The sequence below is a fragment of the Macaca fascicularis genome, chromosome 14, assembly GCF_037993035.2.
Source record: "Macaca fascicularis isolate 582-1 chromosome 14, T2T-MFA8v1.1".
Taxonomy (NCBI): domain Eukaryota; kingdom Metazoa; phylum Chordata; class Mammalia; order Primates; family Cercopithecidae; genus Macaca; species Macaca fascicularis.
The window spans coordinates 34,123,201-34,144,379 of NC_088388.1; the positions used below are offsets into that span (position 1 = coordinate 34,123,201).

General features: G+C 35.4%; 2 protein-coding genes across 21 annotated transcripts in view; one reads left to right on the top strand and one right to left on the bottom strand.

The window, feature by feature from the left end:
* IMMP1L (inner mitochondrial membrane peptidase subunit 1) overlaps positions 1 to 16,950 on the top strand; it is an 83,332-nt gene extending 66,382 nt beyond the window's left edge. For 14 of the 18 annotated variants that reach the window (XR_012423356.1, XM_065528341.1, XM_065528347.1 and 11 more), the window contains 2 exons: positions 15,780 to 15,890; positions 16,787 to 16,950. Coding sequence is in view for 17 of the 18 variants with exons in the window: in XM_065528341.1 (XP_065384413.1) it covers positions 15,780 to 15,890; positions 16,787 to 16,855 (180 nt within the window). In the remaining variant the exon portion in view is untranslated. Of the gene's footprint in view, positions 1 to 26; positions 684 to 15,779; positions 15,891 to 16,786 lie in introns of those variants that run through there. The other 4 variants (XM_074014003.1, XM_074014005.1, XM_074014006.1 and 1 more) reach the window with 1 other exon arrangement.
* The window catches only part of DNAJC24 (DnaJ heat shock protein family (Hsp40) member C24), a 59,965-nt gene continuing 51,217 nt past the window's right edge, over positions 12,432 to 21,179 (bottom strand). The window contains exons 5-6 of one of the 3 annotated variants that reach the window (XM_005578309.5): positions 18,997 to 19,067; positions 12,432 to 15,221 (exon numbers count right to left, since the gene is read on the bottom strand). In XM_005578309.5, the coding sequence (XP_005578366.1) occupies positions 15,159 to 15,221; positions 18,997 to 19,067 (134 nt within the window). In that variant the 3' untranslated portion in view covers positions 12,432 to 15,158. Of the gene's footprint in view, positions 15,222 to 16,521; positions 19,068 to 21,179 lie in introns of those variants that run through there. The other 2 variants (XM_045370407.3, XM_005578310.5) reach the window with 2 other exon arrangements.

Consider the following 21,179-nt stretch of genomic DNA (forward strand, 5'->3'; position numbering starts at 1 on the left):
CTAAATAAGCGACTTGTTTTTTGCAGACTATAGTGATAAAAACCTGTGCCACACATCCATTTCTCAGCAACGGCTCCTAGGATAATCAATCATGGCATACTGCTAATGCCTTGATTGCAGCTGATATGGAGGAAATATGTTTACTCTTTTGCTAAAGTGAAGTTCACTGCGGAGGTGACGTGACTTTTTCATTCTATAGCTAACACGATTCTGAAGATAAATTTCACTCATTGTTTACAAGTCTGAAGTGTTTTTGTTCAGATGTCAACACTAAAGAATAATCTTTGAGGCTCCTCGACTTGGTGTTTTCTGATGTGTTCTCTGAACATTTTCAGAATAATTTTAGCTTAGTTTAACAGTAATATGTAGTTTATAAGAATCCTATTTTGTAGTAGTATATTTTACTTTCATATGTTTGAAAAGATGTATATATGAAGATCAGCATTTCTATTGAAAGAGTAGCAGGTTGTCCAGAAATTTGTATGTGTTGCTCACCTAGAAATATTTTAACCACTCAAAAGTTAGAAAGTTGGTGCCATTGGTATGAATCTAGAGAGGCAGGATACAGTTGAGTAAAATGAAAATATTATATGTATTTTTATCTGCAAGTTATGTGGGACTTCTGTACTTTAAAGTTGCTTCAAAGTCGTTTGCAGAAATTAAAGAACAAAATTTGTTTGTAACACAGGTGTTCCGTGTAAGCATCTGTACCAGACTCCAAACTCTGTTGGTAATAAGGACAATATATTCCAAGTGTTATGTGGCTTCCTAATCTAAAACAATCTTTTTTATTTATTTATTTATTTTCTTTCAGAGACAGAGTCTCACTCTGTCACCCACGTTGGAGTGCAGTGTACAATCTCGGCTCACTGTAACCTCTGCCTTGCAGGTTCAAGGAATTCTCCTGCCTCAGCCTCCTGAGTAGCTGAGTAGCGTTTGCCACCATGCCCAGCTAATTTTTGTATTTTTAGTAGAGGCATGGTTTCACCATGTTGGGCAGGCTGATCTCAAACTCCTGACCTCAAGTGATCCGTCTGCTTCGGCCTCCCAAAGTGCTGGGATTACAGGCATGAGCCACCGCACCCGGATGCTAAAAGAGTCTTTACTAGGTCTGCTGGAAAAACTGCTGTTGAGTGGGTGAAATATATTCAACTCTTTTGGAATAAGCAAGTAAATGAAGTTTTGATGTTATCACTTTGGGTAATTAAAATTTGACAGGTTTTTGTGAACAACTTCATCTTAGCCCATAAAAGTATTCTCACCAAACCAAACAATCCTCTACTTGAAACAAGAATGAAAAAGAGGAAAAACAGATATAAAAGCAGATTTGCATATTATAAAATAGCTAAAGATATTAAATTAGCAAGAAAATATTGGCATTACAAGTTATTACACTGCCAACCTGGACGTTAGAGTGTTTTCCTCCTGGGATAGAATTTTCATAATTACTTTAAGAAAATGTATAAATCACTTAGTATGGCACAGCTAGTGCTTGTATCCAACTAAACACAAATGCAGAGCTAACAAGGAAAGGAGACTAAGCAGTATTTAACAAAGTACTTAAAATTATAGGTGATTTAAAATTCTTGGATGCAACTTAAGATTCTCATCTACTTTGTGTACATTATTTATGATTCTTGAAAGCAAGAAGGATTAGAGAAACCTTCTGTTGTCTAAAGAGACTTGAAATTTGACCTGACTTCCCAGTGTAAGGAAAGTCAAAGTAGGTCTAGGGACACAGACTGAGACTGATAATGGACTTCTGACCCCAGACCAATCCCAGCACTCACACATCTTCCTTAATGAGGCTGCCTCAGAAGTGGCCAGACCACTGGACTTGGGAGGGGGGACATCTAAGGGTAGACTGGGAGAGAAGACTTAAATAACTTTCAGGAGGCTATAGGAGTATACAAAATTTGCCAGACATTAGCCTCTCAACTTTTTTTTTTGATGTGTGCATTCATTAGTTCCACAGACACTGAGCACTTACTTGAGGGCCCGTACACATTAGGGTAGTCATCTTTGCCCCAGCAACACCAATAGAACTTTATGAAATAATGGAAATATCCTGTATCTGTGCTGTCCGATGTGGTAGCCACTAGACACACATGGCTGTTGAGCACATGAAGCATGGCTAGTGTATCTGAGGAACTGAATTCTTAATTTTATGTAATTTTAAAATTTAGATAGCCACATATATGACTAGTGGCTGCCATATTGGACATTGTAACTTCAGGGGGTTATAGTTAAGTTGGAGGAATAGACAAAATTACAGTATGGTATGATAGAATTATGCACAAGGTGCTTTGATAAGACACAAGGATATTTATCCAGACTGGGTTAGATGGGATTATTCCAGAATGGGAAGGTGAAACCTGAGTTGAAGTTTTAAAAGGTAAGTAGGAGTTAGTCAAAGCACGCAGCCTATTCTGAAGGCCTAGAAGTGAGTATAGCATTGTGCTTTTGGGCAACTGCCAAAGGTAAGAGTTCCAGTGTATGGCGCATATAGTAGGAGAGATGAGTAGTAAGAAGAGATAAAAATGAAAGGTAGAAGCCAAGCATGGTAGTCTGTTACGTGAGAGGATGGCTTGAACCCAGGAGCTCAAAGTCAACCTGGGCAATATAGCAAGACCCATCCCTAAAAATAATAAGTAAACAAGGCTCAGTTCCTTTTATGTTTCAAGCAGGGGAATAACATGATCAGGCTTAATTTTTATTTAGTTTCTGTGGGGCCATTCTGATGTTCGTGTAGACTAATAGAGGATGGCTAGGATTAGGAGAGCCTGGAGGCAGAGAGACCAGTTAATAGGCTGTGAGTGAGGCATAACTGAAATAATAACACTGAGAATAGAAAGAAATACAAAGATTGCAGAAAGATTAAGGAAATAATCTAGACAAGATTGGATGCTGGAAGAAAGGGAATTGAAGGGCTTAAAAATAACACCCAAGTTGTTGGTTTTTGCCACAGGGTGGGTGGTACAATAAAATAGGATTGTTGGGGGAGATGTTAATTTGGGAAATGGAAAGAAGATATATAAAATTTTGGACAAGTGTAGAAGTCTATTAATATGATTAAGGTAGATTATATTTTAAATTAATACTGTGGCAATTAAATTTTATAGCAAGTAGCAAAAAAGTACCGCTTTCCCCAGATGACATCTGGATGCTTTGCTATTCCCTCCTTGATGTCCATATTCTGTTTCTGACTCCTAGTCCAAACAGTGTTTTGATGAGCTTAGCCCTAGATCATTCTTACTTTTTAAAGATCTTCAGCTATTCTCTTTGTATCATGCATCATCACTAAAAAATGCCATCTGTCTCGTGCCACTGCACTCCAGCCTGGGCAATAGAGTGAGACTCTGTCTCAAAAAAAAAAAAAAGTCATCTGTCATCCACCTGCCTAATTTGCAATTTTGTATTCGCAAAGCTAGATTTTATTCTAAATAATCTGCTGGGTTTGGTACATTAGAGTTGTGTTTTGATGAGTAAAACACAAGCAGGAGAAGTGTCTGTCAAATATATTCAACAATGCCTGTTTCTAAAAAAAAAGCATCAGTAACATCAAGTACAAAAAGACCTACATATTTAATTTTAGTCATTTCTTTTTGCAGTATGGCAGTCTTTCTACTGGTAATCTATTTCGAATACCCTTTCAGATATAAATCTGTTTTTCTAGCCAATCTCTCTATTAACCAGCTATGCACAGCAACAACAGGAGATTGAAAAGAGTTACAGAGATTCATCTGTAGCAATAAATCCATATAGGATGAGTTTGGATTTTAGGAAGAATTAAGTGGAGTGCTAGGAATAAAACTTTTGGTGGAAACATATTAGTACATATTGTGTACAGTATGCATCTGATTTACTGTTTAGAACTTTTTCTGAGAGCATGAGAAAACTCATTATTGTAATACTTACCACCATTTTCTACTACACTCTGAAATACCCTTTGTTGAATTAAGCTGGGCTCATCCTCTGGAAGGAGAGCAAGTATATAGACCAAGCTGTATTAAAGTGAAAGTGCAGAGATAGTCTTAGAATGAGAAGATAAAGTGCTTCTTTTAAATCCGAATCTCAAAATAGCAGGTAACATTGTATTTACAAAGAGACAGAGGTAAAAGACTGGGACAATAGTATTGGGAGGCGTGGATAGAAAGGCCTATAAACTGGCTTCGGTCCCAACCCTCTTCTCCATCTCCTACGTTCTGACTAGTTGGTAAATGGTTCTAAAGAAGTGGATGCTTGATAAGGGCATAAGCATTCAATATTTAATAAACATTGCTTGATGAACATGCCCATTTAAGTTCGAGACCAGCATAGTGAAACCCCGTTTCTACTAAAAATACAAAAATTAGCCAGGCGTGGTGGCACGCGCCTGTAATCCCAGCTACTCTTGAGGCTGAGGCAGGGGAATCACTTGAACCCAGGTGGCGGAAGTTGCAGTGAGCCAAGATCGCGCCATGGCACTCCAGCCTGGGCAACAGAGGAAGACTCCGTCTCAGAAAAAAAAAAAAAGAATAGAAATGTTAGTTTTTACTGCTAATCTAGGATGACTTTATCGTAAAAACTGAATTTCGTTAAATTAGGTGGCATAATTGATGTGGTACTTACTCATAATTAATGTACATTTTTAATTATATTGGATTCAAGTCGAAGACTTGGGTAACACCAGAGCTATATAATTGAATATAGTGTAAAAGAAAATAACCAGAAACATAAAAGTAAAATAGCAAAGCACAGTTAACTTTGCAGAGATCTGGGTAGACTGCCTAGGAAACCAGGGACAAAGAAAGCCCAATAGACATAATTCACACTGGCAGATGTGGCAGCTGCTAGTAAGTGCTCTTATTGACTGCTTCCTGGGTGCCAGGAGTCTTGTTTCATTTGATTCTCATAGTATTTCTGTAAGGTATTAGTCTCAGTTGTATAGATGAGGTTTAAATAACTTGCCCAAGGTGCTTACCTAGTATGCAGAGCTGTGTTTGGAACTCAGGACTGTGTGTGACTGTGTGGACTGTATTTTTAACCACTATCCTAAACAACCCACCAGAGGTTACTATTGAGGCTAGATGGAGGTATTGAGAGCTTAGGGAAAAAATGAAAGAGCTTATCTTGCAATCACAACGAGAATGAGCAAGTCAAGCCTTAGACTAAGCTTTAAACCTACTCAGCAGGGAGAAGCTCAATGAAAGAGAACCTGTTAGTAAAAAGCATACGCCTTACTCAAACCCCAGTGCTATAGGTGTAGCCTACTGAAACTTTTGTGTAAATTCCTTTTTGGTGATGACTGGCTATGAATGTAAGGTGGCACCATTTTTAAGGAGGGAAGGGCAATAACAGTTCTCAGCAATGTAGATAGGATAGCAATGAGGCTGAATTTTAAAAGGGAGAAAAGGAAGCAGGACCGCATAGAAATAGTACGTATTAAAATAGTTAGTGTATTAACTATTCTGTGCCCGGTCCCTATAATCCCTTTATCATGCATCTAGCATTTGGAAACACTTCTATCAGGACTCCAGATACTCCTCTGCCTTAATTAGCTCAGGTAGACAGAATGTGGGCAAGTAGTTAGGGCAAGGAGAATGACAATGAAAGTAAGTAAAACTGTTCCTTGAGTTTGTTTTGAGAGATATCCAGAACTGACATTTGAGACACTCCCGTTTTTAAAAATTAAAGATTAATGTTTTCTCAACTTGGTGTTCTAAAAGTCTCTTCTATTTATTGTATCTCAGAATTTAATTCTTCACTTTTTTTACATGTGTTTTTGTATATAGCTTCTGCTGGCATTACAGGAAGGGTTAACAACGATTTACTGATGGTGCTTCCAATTTTGCTGTTACATGACTCAAACAAATTGGGTTTTATGATACCTTTTTAGAACAATATTAATAAATTATTCATTTTCAAATATTATCTCTAGTAGTTCGTGTGCATAGGATCTTACTATGGCCACACTTTGGTTACATAAGTCATGATTAAGCAGAATATACAGTGGTCACATAGGAGGTGTAGTAACTTGATACTGCTTTCTCGTAAGATAGTAAGATAAAAAACAATTACATAGTATTAATTATTGGACTAAAATCACATCTTTTGAATGTACATTCATCATATAGACTTTTTTCATAGGCAAGGAAATTATGCATTTTATAGCCCACTGATTATTCCATTAAGCACAAAATCTTTGAAACACATGCTAAATGGAATACTTTTGAGACTAGAGTATTGTTGATTTATCACTGTCATTTGTTTTTACTAAATAGAAGCAAAAAAAGACTATCTGATTGCTTTCATAAATGTGTGCACTTTTTCTTGTACATTACAGGAAAATGAAAATATAATCATTAAAAAAATTCTAAAAACTTTGTTCCTCACCTTGCCTCATAATTTATGTTTGTTTATTTCAGACTATTGTTTTGTTGTCTTTACAGTTATTTTAGAACCATTAAAGACGTATGAGCAATAGGGCCAATGCAAACCCTACCATTGCTGGTTGTAAACAATAAAATATATGGCAAATAAAGTGTTAATTAAAAAGTCTGTTCTTAGGATTTTCTGGTTTTTGAAACTTTTGAAGGTCAAACATACAAATATTTTTTAGCCAGAATTTTTCTTAATTAGATGTTATTTGCCTCATCAAATAAATGAATTTGATTGCAGTTTAGTAAATGTGTTATTTGATATTGTGGACGCTTTCATCAGATTTCACTTGAATCAAGAAAGGTAACACCTGTGGATTGCCTCACAAAAGCCTCTTTTGTTAAATGAACACCCGCAGGGCATGAGGCAATTACATTTGTTGCTTGTGCTAAAAAGGAGGTACTTAACTAGACCTCAGTAAATATAGCTGAGAACTAGAGGCTTGATTCTTTTGTCCAGCCCGGAGATTAGGTTTTATCATGGCTCAGGAAGTAAACCTCTGACGTCGAAAGGAAAAACAAGAATGATTTAAAGGTCCCTTCATGCCTTAAAATTTAGCTGTAAAGTTAGCAATATCTCAGACACATGGAGAATTCAGGTTTCGGCAAAATTAAAAGTTTATGGCATTCATGAAAACATATATTCATATATTCAGTCTTACGCATTCATTCAAAATGGCATGGCATATTTACAAGAGTACAAAATTAATCCAACTGAAAAATTTTGATTATGAGACGTAGTGAACAAAGACATAGCATTAGGGATTTCCATTTTGGGCCATTTGCAAAACATTTAATAGAAATGTGTTTATTAGAGTGGTTTTCAGCCTTAGTTGTAAAGTTATCATAGCTTTTAAAAAAACATTTCATTACGTCTCTGTGAGCACAAAAAAGGAAGGAAAAATACATGTTAATCTACCATTTTATCCTGTTCATATTTTATTATTATAATATTGCTATAGAATTCTTTTTTCTATTATCTGGTTTGAATTTTCAACTTACTGACAACTAGTAGCTTAATCTAACAGACCATAACTGTGTTTAAAGTTAGAAAGAAAATGTTTATTCTGTACCTTGCCTCATTCCATATCAGAAAAGTCAGGTGTTGTGTTTCAGACCCAAACCAAAAAATGTGTTTTACTGTATGTTTGTTAAAATGTGTTCTTGGCTAGATTAATATTTTAGTCATCTATAGATTTGATGACAGTACTGTGAATTGTATAGTGCAAGTCATTTACTTGTACTATACAAAGAAGCATGTCCTACTATATGGATTAGAGGTTAGGTTAACTCTCTTTCCACACTACCAAAGACAAAAAAAAAAAAAAAAAAAAAAAAAGTATGAACATCACCAAAAGGGTTAAGCAGTTTGTATTTTAAGACACACATACACATATATTTCTGTGTATATATACATATATATACTTTAAGTTACTTGAATAGTATGCACTGATCATAAAAAATGTTTATTTTGAAATATATATTTAAAAAATTTTACAATTATACACATTGCCCTGCAACTTATTTTTTTCACTGACTATCTCATGGAAATCTTTCCATTAGTTTTATGTATTTATTTTTACTGGCTGTTTATTAATAGATAAAAGAAAGATACTCTATTTAACCTTTGCCTACTGAGGAACATTTATACCATTGCCAGTCTTGAGATGCAGAAAATACCACAGTGAATTTCCTTGTTTGTAAATAATTGCCTGCTGAGTTTGGCAAATCTTTTCCGGAGATTTTGATAGGGAAAGGGTAAAACAACATAAAGGAGATGCCACTGAAGGGGATGCAAGATGGAGATGCCAAAGCACACTTCACCAAAAATTTTAGTCTTCACTGAAATGATTCTCTTTATATTGTTCCAAGTATGCTAAAAAACACATATTTTAAGGCTGGGCACAGTGGCTCATGCGTGTAATCCCAGTACTTGGGGAGGCTGAGGCAGGCTGATCTCTTGAGGTCAGGAGTTTGAGATCAGCCCGGCCAACATGTTGAAACCCCATCTCTACTAAAAATACAAAAATTAGGTGGGCATGGTGGTACATGTCTGTAATCCTCACTACTCGGGAGGCTGAGGCAGGAGAATCACTTGAGCCCGGGAGGCAGAGGTTGCAGTGAGCCAAGATCGCACCACTGCACTCCAGCCTGGGCGACAGAGTAACATTTTGTCTCAAAAAAAATTTTTTTTTAATTATGTAATTTGAACATCTGCTTCTGGCAGTGATGGAATAACTGGTCATGAACTCGCCCTCCTGCCATAAAAAACTAGAAAACTGGACAAAAATATGTGAAACAACTGTTTTAATACATTGCATAGCAGGCAGTATGAAACTGATCCTTGAGAGAAAGGAAACAAAATGAGCCTCCACTTGCCCCAACTTCTATCTTAAAGCAGTTTTCAGACAACAGTGCAAGGAAAGCAAAGCACAGGTGGTCTTGCTGAGTTGAGACAAAGACTGGGGTACAGGTATGCTTAAGTGGTTGGGATTTATAAATCCGACTACCATGAAGGAAAGAGCTACAGAAAGATCTCCAGAAATCGACGTAGATATTCCCTTGGCTTTTGGGCTCAATACTAAATTGTGCCTGCTTATGGTGAAACTTAAAGACACTGAGTAATGAATGACTACTGGGGAGCTTTAAATCAAAAAAGTCCCATAACTCACACAGAGCTGAGAGACATTTGTGTTCTGACCAGCCAGCGTGGACCGATCTTGTTGATATCCAGAACATTCAGTAGAGACTCTGGAAAAATCAAGCCTTAGTAGTAGGACTAAAATAGCCCTTAAGATAAAATGTAAGATAGAGACCCAACCTAGCAGGCTTACAAACAAGGCTTGAAAGGAATAAGGTGACTGCCGCTAACTTAACTACCTCACAGAAACCAGACTCCCTCAACATTCGACACTCTATAAAAACACAACAAAATCTACTCAGCAAATGAGTGTTCAGTTTTATCATAAATTACCACATATGTGAAGAAGCAGGAAAATGTAACACATAATCAAAAGTAAATCAGTTAAATAGACCCATAAATGACAGAAATTATGGAACTAGCAGAGAAGCACTCTAAAACACCAATTCTAACTATTTTTTGAGGATTTAGAGGAGATGAACATATTGAGAAAGTAAATGGTATAAGAAAGAACCAAATGTAATTTTTCGAGCTTAAGAATACATTTGGTAGTCTTTACAGTAGTAGATTAGAAACTACAAAAGAAAAGTTCTGGGAATTTGAAGACAGCAATGAAAAGTATACAAGCTGAAGGAAAGAAAAAAGTCTGGAAAAAAATAAAAAGAATAACCCATAGGACAGGTCAAACAGATTAACAAGAAGGCTATGGAAGCCCCAGGGTAGTGGGTAGAAGAGAAGTTGATCTATACATTTTTTTCCAATTTTGTTCAAAATGATAAATCAGAGATCCAAGAAGTACAGAAAGAAGTTCTGGCCAAATAAATACAAAGAAAATCAAACCAGGGAAGACAGAGAAAATCTTAAAAACCACCAGAGAAAAATATATTACATACAACTGAGAATAAGGAATTTCTGCTGATCTATTATAAAAAACAGCAAGAAGAAAACAAAATGAAGTCTTTAAAGTTTTAAGTGGGGAAACACTGTCAATCCAGAATTCTGTATTCACTGGTAAGGATGAAAATATGCTGTTGCAAAATTCTTTCCTTTATTACCTTACATGAAGTGGTGTAATATGTGAAGATAGTTATACCTTAAGAAAAGGTGGACTGTAATTAATGATGCATATTGTAAACCCTGGAGTAACAACTTCAAGAATAAGATCTATATTAAATATGGCAACCGAATAAACAAAATGAAATTCAGAAAAATAATCCAATAGAAAGGAGGAAAAAAGGAAACAAAAACAGATGCAACAGATACTTCACATGTCAGAGGTTATCTCAAAATGGTTCACATACCTAACCAAAGCTAAAGCTATAAAATTTGTAGAATATAGTATAATATGTTCATAATTTGGGGGCAGGTAACGATTTCTTAGGACACCAAAAGGATAAAACACAATAGGAAAAAAATTATGAATTGGACCTCAGCAACATTAAAAACCGTTGCTTGTCAAAACATCATTTAAAAAGATGCAGACTGGGAGAAAATATTTGCAATCCCATCAAAGGACTTGTATCCATGGTAAATAAAGGACTGGTAAAATGAATAAGAAGATAACCTATTTTTTAAATGGCCAAAATATTTTAATAGATACTTCATGAAAGATAATACTAGTATGTACAATGGAAAAATGCCGTCATCAGAGAAGTGCAAATTAAAACCACAATTTAATATCCTTCACCTACTAGAATGGCAAAACATTTAAAAACTGATAATACCAAGTGCTGGAGAGGTAGTGGAACAGGAACACAGTCATACATTGGTTGTTGGGAGTATATAATAGTATCACTTTGAAAAAGTTTGGTAGTTTCTTTAAGGTTAAACATAGACTTACTGATGGCCCAGAAATTCCACCCTTAGATATTTACTGAAAAGAAATAAGACTTGTACAGGACTGTTCAGAGTGCTTTATTTTTACTAGCGCCAAACTGCAAACAAGCCAAGTATCCACCTCCAGGTTCATAGATAAACATTGTGGTTTACAGTGGAATACTCAGAAGTAAAAAATGAATGACTTCTACATACAACATAATCATAAAATCTTGCTAAGCCAAAGAAGGCAGACACAAAATAGGTACTTTGTAATTCCATTTATATGAAATTAAGCAACAGGCACAACTACTCTCTAGGAACAGAAAGCAGATCACTGGTTGACTGGGTCTAGGCATGGCAATAGGAAACTGACTACAAAGGAACAGAAGGGAACTTTTCAGCATAGAAGAAACATCCTGTATCATTGTGGTTGTGGTTAGATGGGTATGTACATTTTTCAAAACTTGTGTCAAAACTTAAAACAGGTGCATTTTACTGTAAATAAAATATACCTCTATAAGTTGATTTTTTTTTTTTTTTTTTGAGACGGCGTCTCGCTGTGTCTCCCAGGCTGGAGTGCAGTGGCGTGATCTCGGCTCACTGCAAGCTCCGCCTCCCCGGTTCACGCCATTCTCCCGCCTCAGCCTCCCAAGTAGCTGAGACTACAGGCGCCCGCCACCACGCCCGGCTAGTTTTTTGTATTTTTAGTAGAGACGGGGTTTCACCATGTTAGCCAGGATAGTCTCGATCTCCTGACCTCGTGATCCACCCGCCTCGGCCTCCCAAAGTGCTGGGATTACAGGCTTGAGCCACCGTGCCCGGCCTATAAGTTGATTTTTAAAGTAAGATGAAGTATTCACTCTTTTCCCCCATACCAAAAATAATTATATTTTTAAAAGGAGGAGTAATTGCAAACGTAATTTTTTGTACCAGTAAACTGAGCATGGGTTGAGCATCCCTAAGCTGAATATATGAAATCCAATATGCTCCAAAATCTGAAACTTTTTGAGTGCCTGTGTGATGCCACAAGTGGAAAATTCCACATATGACTTCACATGAGAAGTCATAGTCAAAACACAGTCAAAACTTTGTTCCTTGGACAAATTATAAATATTGTATAAAATTACCTTCAGGCTATGTGTATAAGGTATATATGAAACATAAATGGATTTCATGTTTAGACTTGGGTCTCTTCCCCTGGATATCTCATGTATATGCAAATATTCCAAAATCTAAATATCTGAAACCTGAAACACTTCTGGTCTCTAGCATTTCAGATAAGAGATACTCAACCTGTAATTTATAGAGGTGGATCAGCAAAGGTGACTGCTTTGATTTTAAATGATCTGTACTTGGAGGTTTTCTTGTTTATAGAGATCTTGTTAGATTAAAGGTAACATCAGTGATACAGCTGTTTCCTTGATTTGTGTACTTTACATCAAGTGTTGTCTGTGAGATGTAGGCATTATCCCTTTACTGTAAATGGATGCATGGTCATTAACGTGTATGGATTTCAGATAACGAGGAGTTAGCATATCTCATATTTGAACCTATTTCTTTTTTTTCTTGACTAAATATCAAATTTAGTACTTCACAGGTTATTTTAAGTATCAAATGAAAGGCTCCTGGTGATATGGTCTAGGTTTTTTTTTTTTTTAGATGATTACTTTCTGTAGTTGTTAATTATATTACTCCACTGATGGTTGGGCCTGTTGGCTCACGCCTGTAATCCCACCACCTTGGGAGGCCAAAGTGGGTGGGTTGCTTGAGGTCAGGAGTTCAAGACCAGCCTGGCCAACGTGGTGAAACCCTGTCTCTACTTAAATAGAAAAATTAGCTGGGTGTGGTGGTGGGTACCTCTAATCCCAGCTACTTGGAAGGCTGAGGCAGAATTGCTTGAACCCAGGAGGTAGAAGTTACAGTGAGCTGAGATCGCGCCACTGCACTCCAGCCTGGGTGACAGAGCAAGACTCCGTTTCAAAAAAAAAAAAATTACTCCAGAGATGATACTTCATCGTACATCGCTAATTTGAAAGACACTCAGGTCATAACTGCTACAGAAGTGACCTAGCTAATGGCAGTTATTGTGCTTTCAGAGAATTTCTACTTACAAGTATTTAACCACCAGCAAATATTTGAGTTCCACTTTTGGTTTAGGTACTGTAAATAATTAAAATCATCTTTTAAAAAGCATATGGATATAAAAGTAAATACTGTATAAAAAACTAAAAACTTTGTGAAACATAAATATAAAAGACAAAAAACAGATTGGGAAAAGTATTTGTGATAAATGTATTAATCCTGTCTGTATTATAGAAGAAATACACGTAGATAGCACAATTGAGATCCCAAAGACTAATATATGCAAAAGTAGGCACAGACTATTCACTGGATATTAAATGCAATCAGAAAACACACAGAATATTCTACACTGCCAACAATCAAATAAATGCACAGAAAAATATTACCAAGGTATTAAATTAGTTATTATTTACAAAAATAAAAAACATTCATCCAAGCCTTACAACCATTTGTCAGGATGTACTCCCAAAGAATAAAATAGTTAAATGTAAAAGAAGAAACCATGAGACCTTTCTAACAAAGACTCAGAATTCAGAAAACGTGAAAGCAAAGGCTGATAAGAGAAATGAAAAACTGGGGATATTTGCTCTTTGTACCACAAAGGGCTAATCTCCCTAGTATTTAAAGAGTGCTTATGAAATGAAGGGAAAAAAATATTAACCCAGTAGCCAAATGGCAAAAGACATGCAAAACTATATCACAGAGAAGGAACTAAACACCTCTTAAACACGAAAAGAGATTCAGCCTCACTCATAAGACAAAGGTATCATTTTTCGCCAAGCATATTGGCAAAAATCTATTAGGTTGGTGCAAAAGTAATTGTGGTTTTTGCCATTAAATTTATTTTGGAGCAAAAACTGCAGTTATTTTTGCACCAAACTGTAATGTAATAAAAGTCATTAACACTCAAAAAAGTAAAATCATGGCATTACTGTCTGTTGGTTTATTCTGATATAAAATAGTAAAAACTGACAGAAAAGGCAAGCAGGTTAAAAATAATAATAAAGGTTATCATGTAGGGCCCCAAGCAAGACTGACTTTATATGTTAAGAGCTGGAAACAATCAGGTTGGTATGGGCAGGCAAGTTTAGGGAAAGCTTTATGAGAAGATGGAATGTATAAACCACAGATCCTGGTTTACCGTCAATGGGATGGTCAAACAAAGATATCCCTAGATTGTTGGTATGTTGCCTTATTAGTTTGTAGAATGTTTTTCTTTTACTTTTACTGGTGTCTATAACTACATGGTTTTATTTATTCATTTACATTACCTGTTTTTAGAACTCAGGAAAAAACACATTTTAGGGAGAAACCATGGACATTTAAACATGAAAGATGTTCACCTTATAGCTTCATCAAAGTAACGCTTCAGAATGTTTATTACATATGGCTTTTCCAAATTCACTATTTTGTTCCTTTTTTGATGACTGTGATGTACACACTTTTCTACTAGAGCAGTCTTATGCTTTACTGCACATATGTCTATTTTATTAGATAGCAAAGAAGTGGCCTTGCTATTGGCCCTTGGACAAACTAGTTCCAGTAATAATAATAAAAGTGAATGATCATATATTTTCTGACATTCTTTCAGTAAACTTATGTCCTTTTTCTACAAATAGATTTAACATTTAAATGTATCTAAATGCAGAGTTAAATTTGGAGGTTTTTGGCAAATATTTGTACGTAAGACCTTCCAGAATCTTAAAATCGCTTATGTAAGTGAAATTCAAATTTTACATTCTTGTATACATTTACTTTTCAAGAAAGTAATTTGTGATTAAAAAAAGAGTTGCATTATCTCTTACTAAACCCGGTAGTGATATTTTTCTTCATAAAAGGTTTACAAGTAAAACCAGTCAAATTAGTGAAAATAAATTCCTTCCCCATATATAGATCATTTTGGTCTGGTCAATAATTCAACTGTCTTAGGTAACAAAACTGTAAAATAAAAACTTTTAAAAAGCAATTTTAAAGATTGTTTCTGGAAAGTAAGTTTTTTAGTTTACATTGAACAGATAGTAATAGGCAAATGTCTCATATTGCAGGCGGCTTTAAAAAAAAAGCAACATATTCTGTTCTAAATATGATTGTCACTGAGTAGAAATCTTGTAATTTACCAGTTTATACATAGAACATTATAGGAGATAGTCTTTTCATTTAGGAGAAGGTCACCATCATTAATTTTACAACTGATGATTTTATAATAGGTCCTTCTGGTTCTTCATGGTCATTATTGAAGTATAATGCATTGAAGATATGGCCTGTACAAAGGCAGAACAGGGATCTTAATTAGAATTCTGACAAGCCCACTCCAATAAAATGATGAGATTATTTGTAATTGATGTCACAATCAATTACCATTTAGTTCATGAGCATTCTAATAGGTCTGGCCTTGGTATTGGCCCCAGGATGTTGCTGAGTGAGTGGCTGCCCTGCTTATGCTGTTATTGAGACATAAGGGCACATTTTCAGTCAGCATCCTAATGACCTGTTTTGAAGTCTATTAAATTAATGACCCTGTCACACTGTTTTGATCTCTTATAACCTCAGTTTGGGGTTTGTATAACAAATTAATATTTGGGAACCATATGATGAAAAAAGATAGGTTTTTAAAAAAGTTGAAACCTTTGATATTTAGTAAAAGTTATTTTATTGTGCAAGAAATAAAAGCAAAAATGCAATATTAGGATTTGTATCTCTTCTATAAAAGAGAACCTTAGGACATTTCTCCCTACCTCTGAATGACATGCTTTTTAATTATAGTACCCAAATTAGGTTTTATCTTTTTTAAAGGGGCTGCATTTCTTCTCTAATTCTAGGTGCCAATGGGTCATGTTTGGTTAGAAGGTGATAATCTACAGAATTCTACAGATTCCAGATACTATGGACCTATTCCATATGGACTAATAAGAGGACGAATCTTCTTTAAGGTACCATTTTCTGCTTAAAATGTAAGGTTTATTTTCTGAGCTAGAAAAAAAGTTTCTCTCAAAATGATCTCTGAAATCTTCAGACTGTCAGTGTACTTAACTGTTGCACTGAATATATTTTATGAACCTGTTGGCTTTAACTTAATAGCCATATGCAGACTTATTCCTCCATTGCCCCGGCTCCCATAAAGATAATAATAAAATTCAAACTACCTTAGCTATAGCCTAAGAAAATTTTAATTTGAATTTCCAAAAATTCAGTTCTCTCTTGTACAACTCTTAAAACCATGTTCACATCCTGTGCAGGGCATATTTTAATAAGCATGTGCAGAAGAATGGTCTGGATTCAAACTGCCTGTAATGTATGGATACCCCAGTTGAGTAGTATGAGTCAGTAGACTTATCGTGAATGTATGATTGTTAGGGAAGATTATTGTTTTCACTGGCCCCTCCTTTTTATCACAGTCAGTGAGGAGAAAAACATACATGAATACATGGAGCTGTTAGATAATTTACCAGATTGTTTACATTTAAACAGATGCCATATTCAAGTACTTAAATCTAAACCCCTTTGGTTAAAAGTATACAGTTAACTCTTATTTACGAGTAGTAAAAGAAAACACAGACCATATATTCACACATATGTATTCACACACCACACACATATAATTTCGTGTACAATGTTTGAATGTTCCAGACTTTGGAGTTTAAACATATATATACATAAGTTTATTTTCTCAAATCTTACTTTGATGTGGAAAATTTTATTCTTGATTGATGAGTAAGGAGAAAGTGTTTATCTGGCATAGAGAAAAGGGACGGATAGCAAAAGGGACTATGATGATACTATAACATTACTTTCACTAATTGTCTTCAACCTCATTTTGGTTTTACAGATTTGGCCTCTGAGTGATTTTGGATTTTTACGTGCCAGCCCTAATGGCCACAGATTTTCTGATGATTAGTAATCATTTATTCTTTTGACTTGATTATTGTCTCCTTTTCATGTGAATTTATTACTCCCGTTGAAACCATGTACTAATAAACTATTTGCTATTCAGTTTTAGTTGTTTTTTATTGTTAAATGTAAAGAATATTCAACACACATTCTGTTAGTTCAAAATATATAGATGAAAATGTAACCCAAAAAGGTCATCTAAATTTTATGATACAAAAATACTTTGGGAGGGGGAACCTGGATGACTACCTCACTTTTGAATTCTTGTTCTTATAGGTGTAATGAAACTAATCTATTCTTCTTAAATACGCCTCATACTTTAGCAGCTACATTTACAAGTCAGAGTAGTAACTATTCGTATTTATAAGTTCAACCTGACAATGCCAGGTTTGATAAAAAGCTGCTAGTCTACATGCTCAGCCCACTCATTTGAAATTAAGTAAAAATGTTTCTATAGGATCCCTTAAAGTTCTTTAAATGAGTTCTGACTTCTATTGTACACAAAATATTAAATACATAGAAAAATGCATCTTTAAGTCATATGCCATCTATAGTTGGCTATAGTCAATAATACTTTATAAAAGTTCATTTCATCAGAGCAGCAGTGCCATGGCTCCATCTTCATAAATATAGGCATTAATACTACATCTTTTTTTTTTTTTTTTTTGAGACAGAGTCTTGCTCTGTAGCCCAGGCTGCAGTGCAGTGGCACAACCTCTGCTCACTGCAGCCTCTCCCTCCTGGGTTCAGGCAATTCTTGTGCCTCAGCCTCCCAAGTAGCTAGGACCAGAGGCACGCACCAACATGACTGGCTAATTTTTTAAAAATTATTTTTAGTAGATATGGGGTTTCACCATGTTGGCCAGGCTGGTCTCGAACTCCTGACCAAAGGTGATCCGCCTGCCTTAGTCTCCCAAAGTGCTGGGATTACAGATGTGAGCCACCATGCCTGGCCCCAGTATTATATCTTAACACTCCAAAATAGAAAGAGAAATAATGCACCAATTTCAAATCATTATTTTTTAAAAAGCTTCTGGCCAGGCACGGTGGCTCACGCCTGCAATCCCAGCACTTTGGGAGGTTGACACGGGTGGATCATTTGAGGCCAGGAGTTCGAGACCAGCCTGGCCAACATGATGAAATCCTGTCTCTACTAACAAAACTTAGGCCAGGCATGGTGACTCACACCTGTAATCCTAGCACTTTGGGAGGTCGAGGCAGGTGGATCACCTGAGGTCAGGAGTTTGAGACCAGCCTGGCCAACATGGTGGAACCCCATCTCTACTAAAAATACAAGAATTAGCTGGGCATGGTGGTGGGCACATGTAATTCAGCTACTCGGAAGGCTAAGGCTGGAGAATCACTTGAATCCAAGAGACGGAGGTTACAGGGACCCGAGATCATGCCACTGCACTCCAGCTGGGGCAATGGAGTGAGACTCTTAGAAAAAGAAATTAAAATTAAAATTAAAAAATAAAGCTTCCATTTCCTAAATTACATTTAAATTTGAAGATGGCAGTGTTTACAAGCTTTGGAAATACAGGGCCAAGATTGGAGTCAACACTTTCTATAGTTGCCACTTTGTCTTCATTAACTTTGAAATAACCTTATGAATATCCATAACCAGCCTTCCTTATGGGAGAACTGGCCTCACATTATTCACAAAGATTATAGGTGTACAACAGGCCTATAACTTTAGCAACTATAAACATTATCTGTTAGATCAGAAACTTATTAACTATAAAGGAATATGGTGATACTGTTGCCCACTCAAAAGAGGAGACATGCTCATATTAAGAAAATTCTTATTTTGTGTCATGGAAAAAAAAAATGGCATCATAAAGTTCTCAGATAGAATTCACCAAATCAAATCTTTTTTTGTGACTTGTAAATATAAATTATAAATACAAATAAATAATTATATTCATTCTCTATTAATCTGAGGTGGTCTCTGCTTGATAATTATATATTTTCTTTGCAAATAATAGGGCTGACAAAAAATCCATTTCCTTGAATGGACAAAGCCCAATGGCCTCTCCTCATCATGTCTCAATACCACAGTTAAAGCATTTCAAGTTGTGAACAATTTTAGTTATAATGAAGCAGTTCTATAATTAATGAACACGTATCACAAGAAATCAGGCTAACTTCTTCTGCTTCATCTTTGGAAACACTGTATTTTCCACCACATCTGCAACTCAGATAAAAAGAGTGATCATCTGCAAAAGAAAACAAAATAATGTTTCAAAGACTTGTAAGTAACTATCTCACTAATACCCTTAAAAGGTGCAGAGTTTATTCCACAGAAATTGTAAAACAAAACAAAGAAGCTCAGTAAAGATAAAATGTATTTAAAGGAGAACTAGATTTCTTGAAAGGGGCAATGTTTATAAAAATTACCTACCAAAGAATCTTTCTCTGTAGAGGAGAGGGATTGAAGCTATGAATTAAAAGTCCAAGGATTTTGGGAGGAGAGGGCATGCTCAGAAGCAACCCATGAAACTTATTTGAAGTTTTCTGTTTTCTTAAAATTCATATAAATTTTACATTTTTTTCAACAATGTATTTGTCTAAAATATTACAGTGAAGGAAAAAGAAAAACAGCCCTACCTGTCTCACTGTTAGGGAAGATGATGCTTTTGCCTGAAGTCTATCCTTTAGAGAAAACCAGACTATTTATCAAGTGCAACATCTGGACACTTCTAGTGTCACACTATTTCAAGAATCTTAAGTCTATAAACACAACACCATGGTTTTTGGTTGTTTTTTTTTTAATCCTGTGGGGTATGTGTGTGTTTCTGTTTGTTTGATTTTTACAAATGACACATGAACCAACAAAATGCTGAAGTGAGATGCCCAAAGGAGGCAATACAGCGCAATACTTAGGCTCCTAATCGTGGAAATTTTAAGTGTGTCATTTTCCTGGGAAGTTAAAATGCTTGTGCCCTTTGACTTAAAAGAATCTCTGATCCATTGGTCATTCCATTTTACTGTCTCTGAGAAGTAACTGTCAAAGGAAAATAACTTATCAATCACATTATTTTACCACCATCATAATTGATTATTAGAAAATAAGTCTCAAAGGACTCATGATTTCATACAATCAAATATCTTCATTCAATTATCAAATTTGATTACATAGATCATATCATATGTAGTTTAAAAAAGCAAAATTCAACTGCCTTCTACCTGCTGTCTTACAAGTTCAGCCTTGGAAAAACTGGCAATTAAATAAGCTAACTTTATGTGTTTTCTTTTTTAATCAGTAAGGAAAATGAATTCATTCACCTAATCCAGCTTTTTTTTCTTTACCACAATGCCTTTGTTCTCCATACAGAAAAATAATTTAATCTTGAATTCAAAATGCAGACATCTTCCCTAAGCCAACATCTACGTACTAGAGCATGTTCTGAAAGTGAATTTTTAAATTATTAAATTGTCTAAAAATGTACATATTCTAACCATTGATTTTCCTAAGCTAAATCTCCCCCTACCCCCTTGTTTTTTTACCACCTCAGTGAACACTGGAAAACAATTTGAGTTGACATGTTCTTGGTAAATGACACAGAGGACACCATGGGCTACTGTGGAGTTTTGTCATAGATGACTCCAAATAATGCTCACTAAAAATTCACATCTTGTAAAAGTTCTGCTTATATTATTATTATACCATCAAGCTTTTAACCAGGTGATAACTTTTACAGAAACCATCATTTTAAATACTCTGAATGAAGGCCAACAAAATGACCAAGCCGTATAACGACTGAGGGTGAAGATTAGCTTCAATATCTGCACAACTCACATATGCCTTTTAAGCATAATAAAAAGGATCATTTCATACTGCCCTTTGATCAGGCAACCAACAATTTGGCTGTGTCTATCCTATAGGGTTTCATGAACTTTTCTCCTGTTTCAGATCTTCACTTTCCATAGCTATTCTGAAAATGATCCTAAAGGGGATCTTTAAACAAATTTTTCCTTTCCTAGTTGATCACACTTTTTATTTAATTTCATCTCCCAAAATTTCTCTTTTTAATTGGGAAAAAAAATCAAAATTCCATGATTTGTTTTTAAATATTCCCACAAGAATAATGGTTTCATGTAGCTCTTGCTCGGTATTTTCTCTCATTAAGATTAGAATTATTTCCATCTTTAGTTATAAAAACCTAAGCGTCTAAGTGCATCCTATACTTTTAAGATTAACTGTATCTGCTTATTACTAATTCATTGGCTATGGGTTGGATTCTTCTATATCTTCTTTACTGTCAAGTTTACTTTAGGGAGTTCCAGGGGCAATAATACATTGATGATAACACTTGATGATTTTTTGT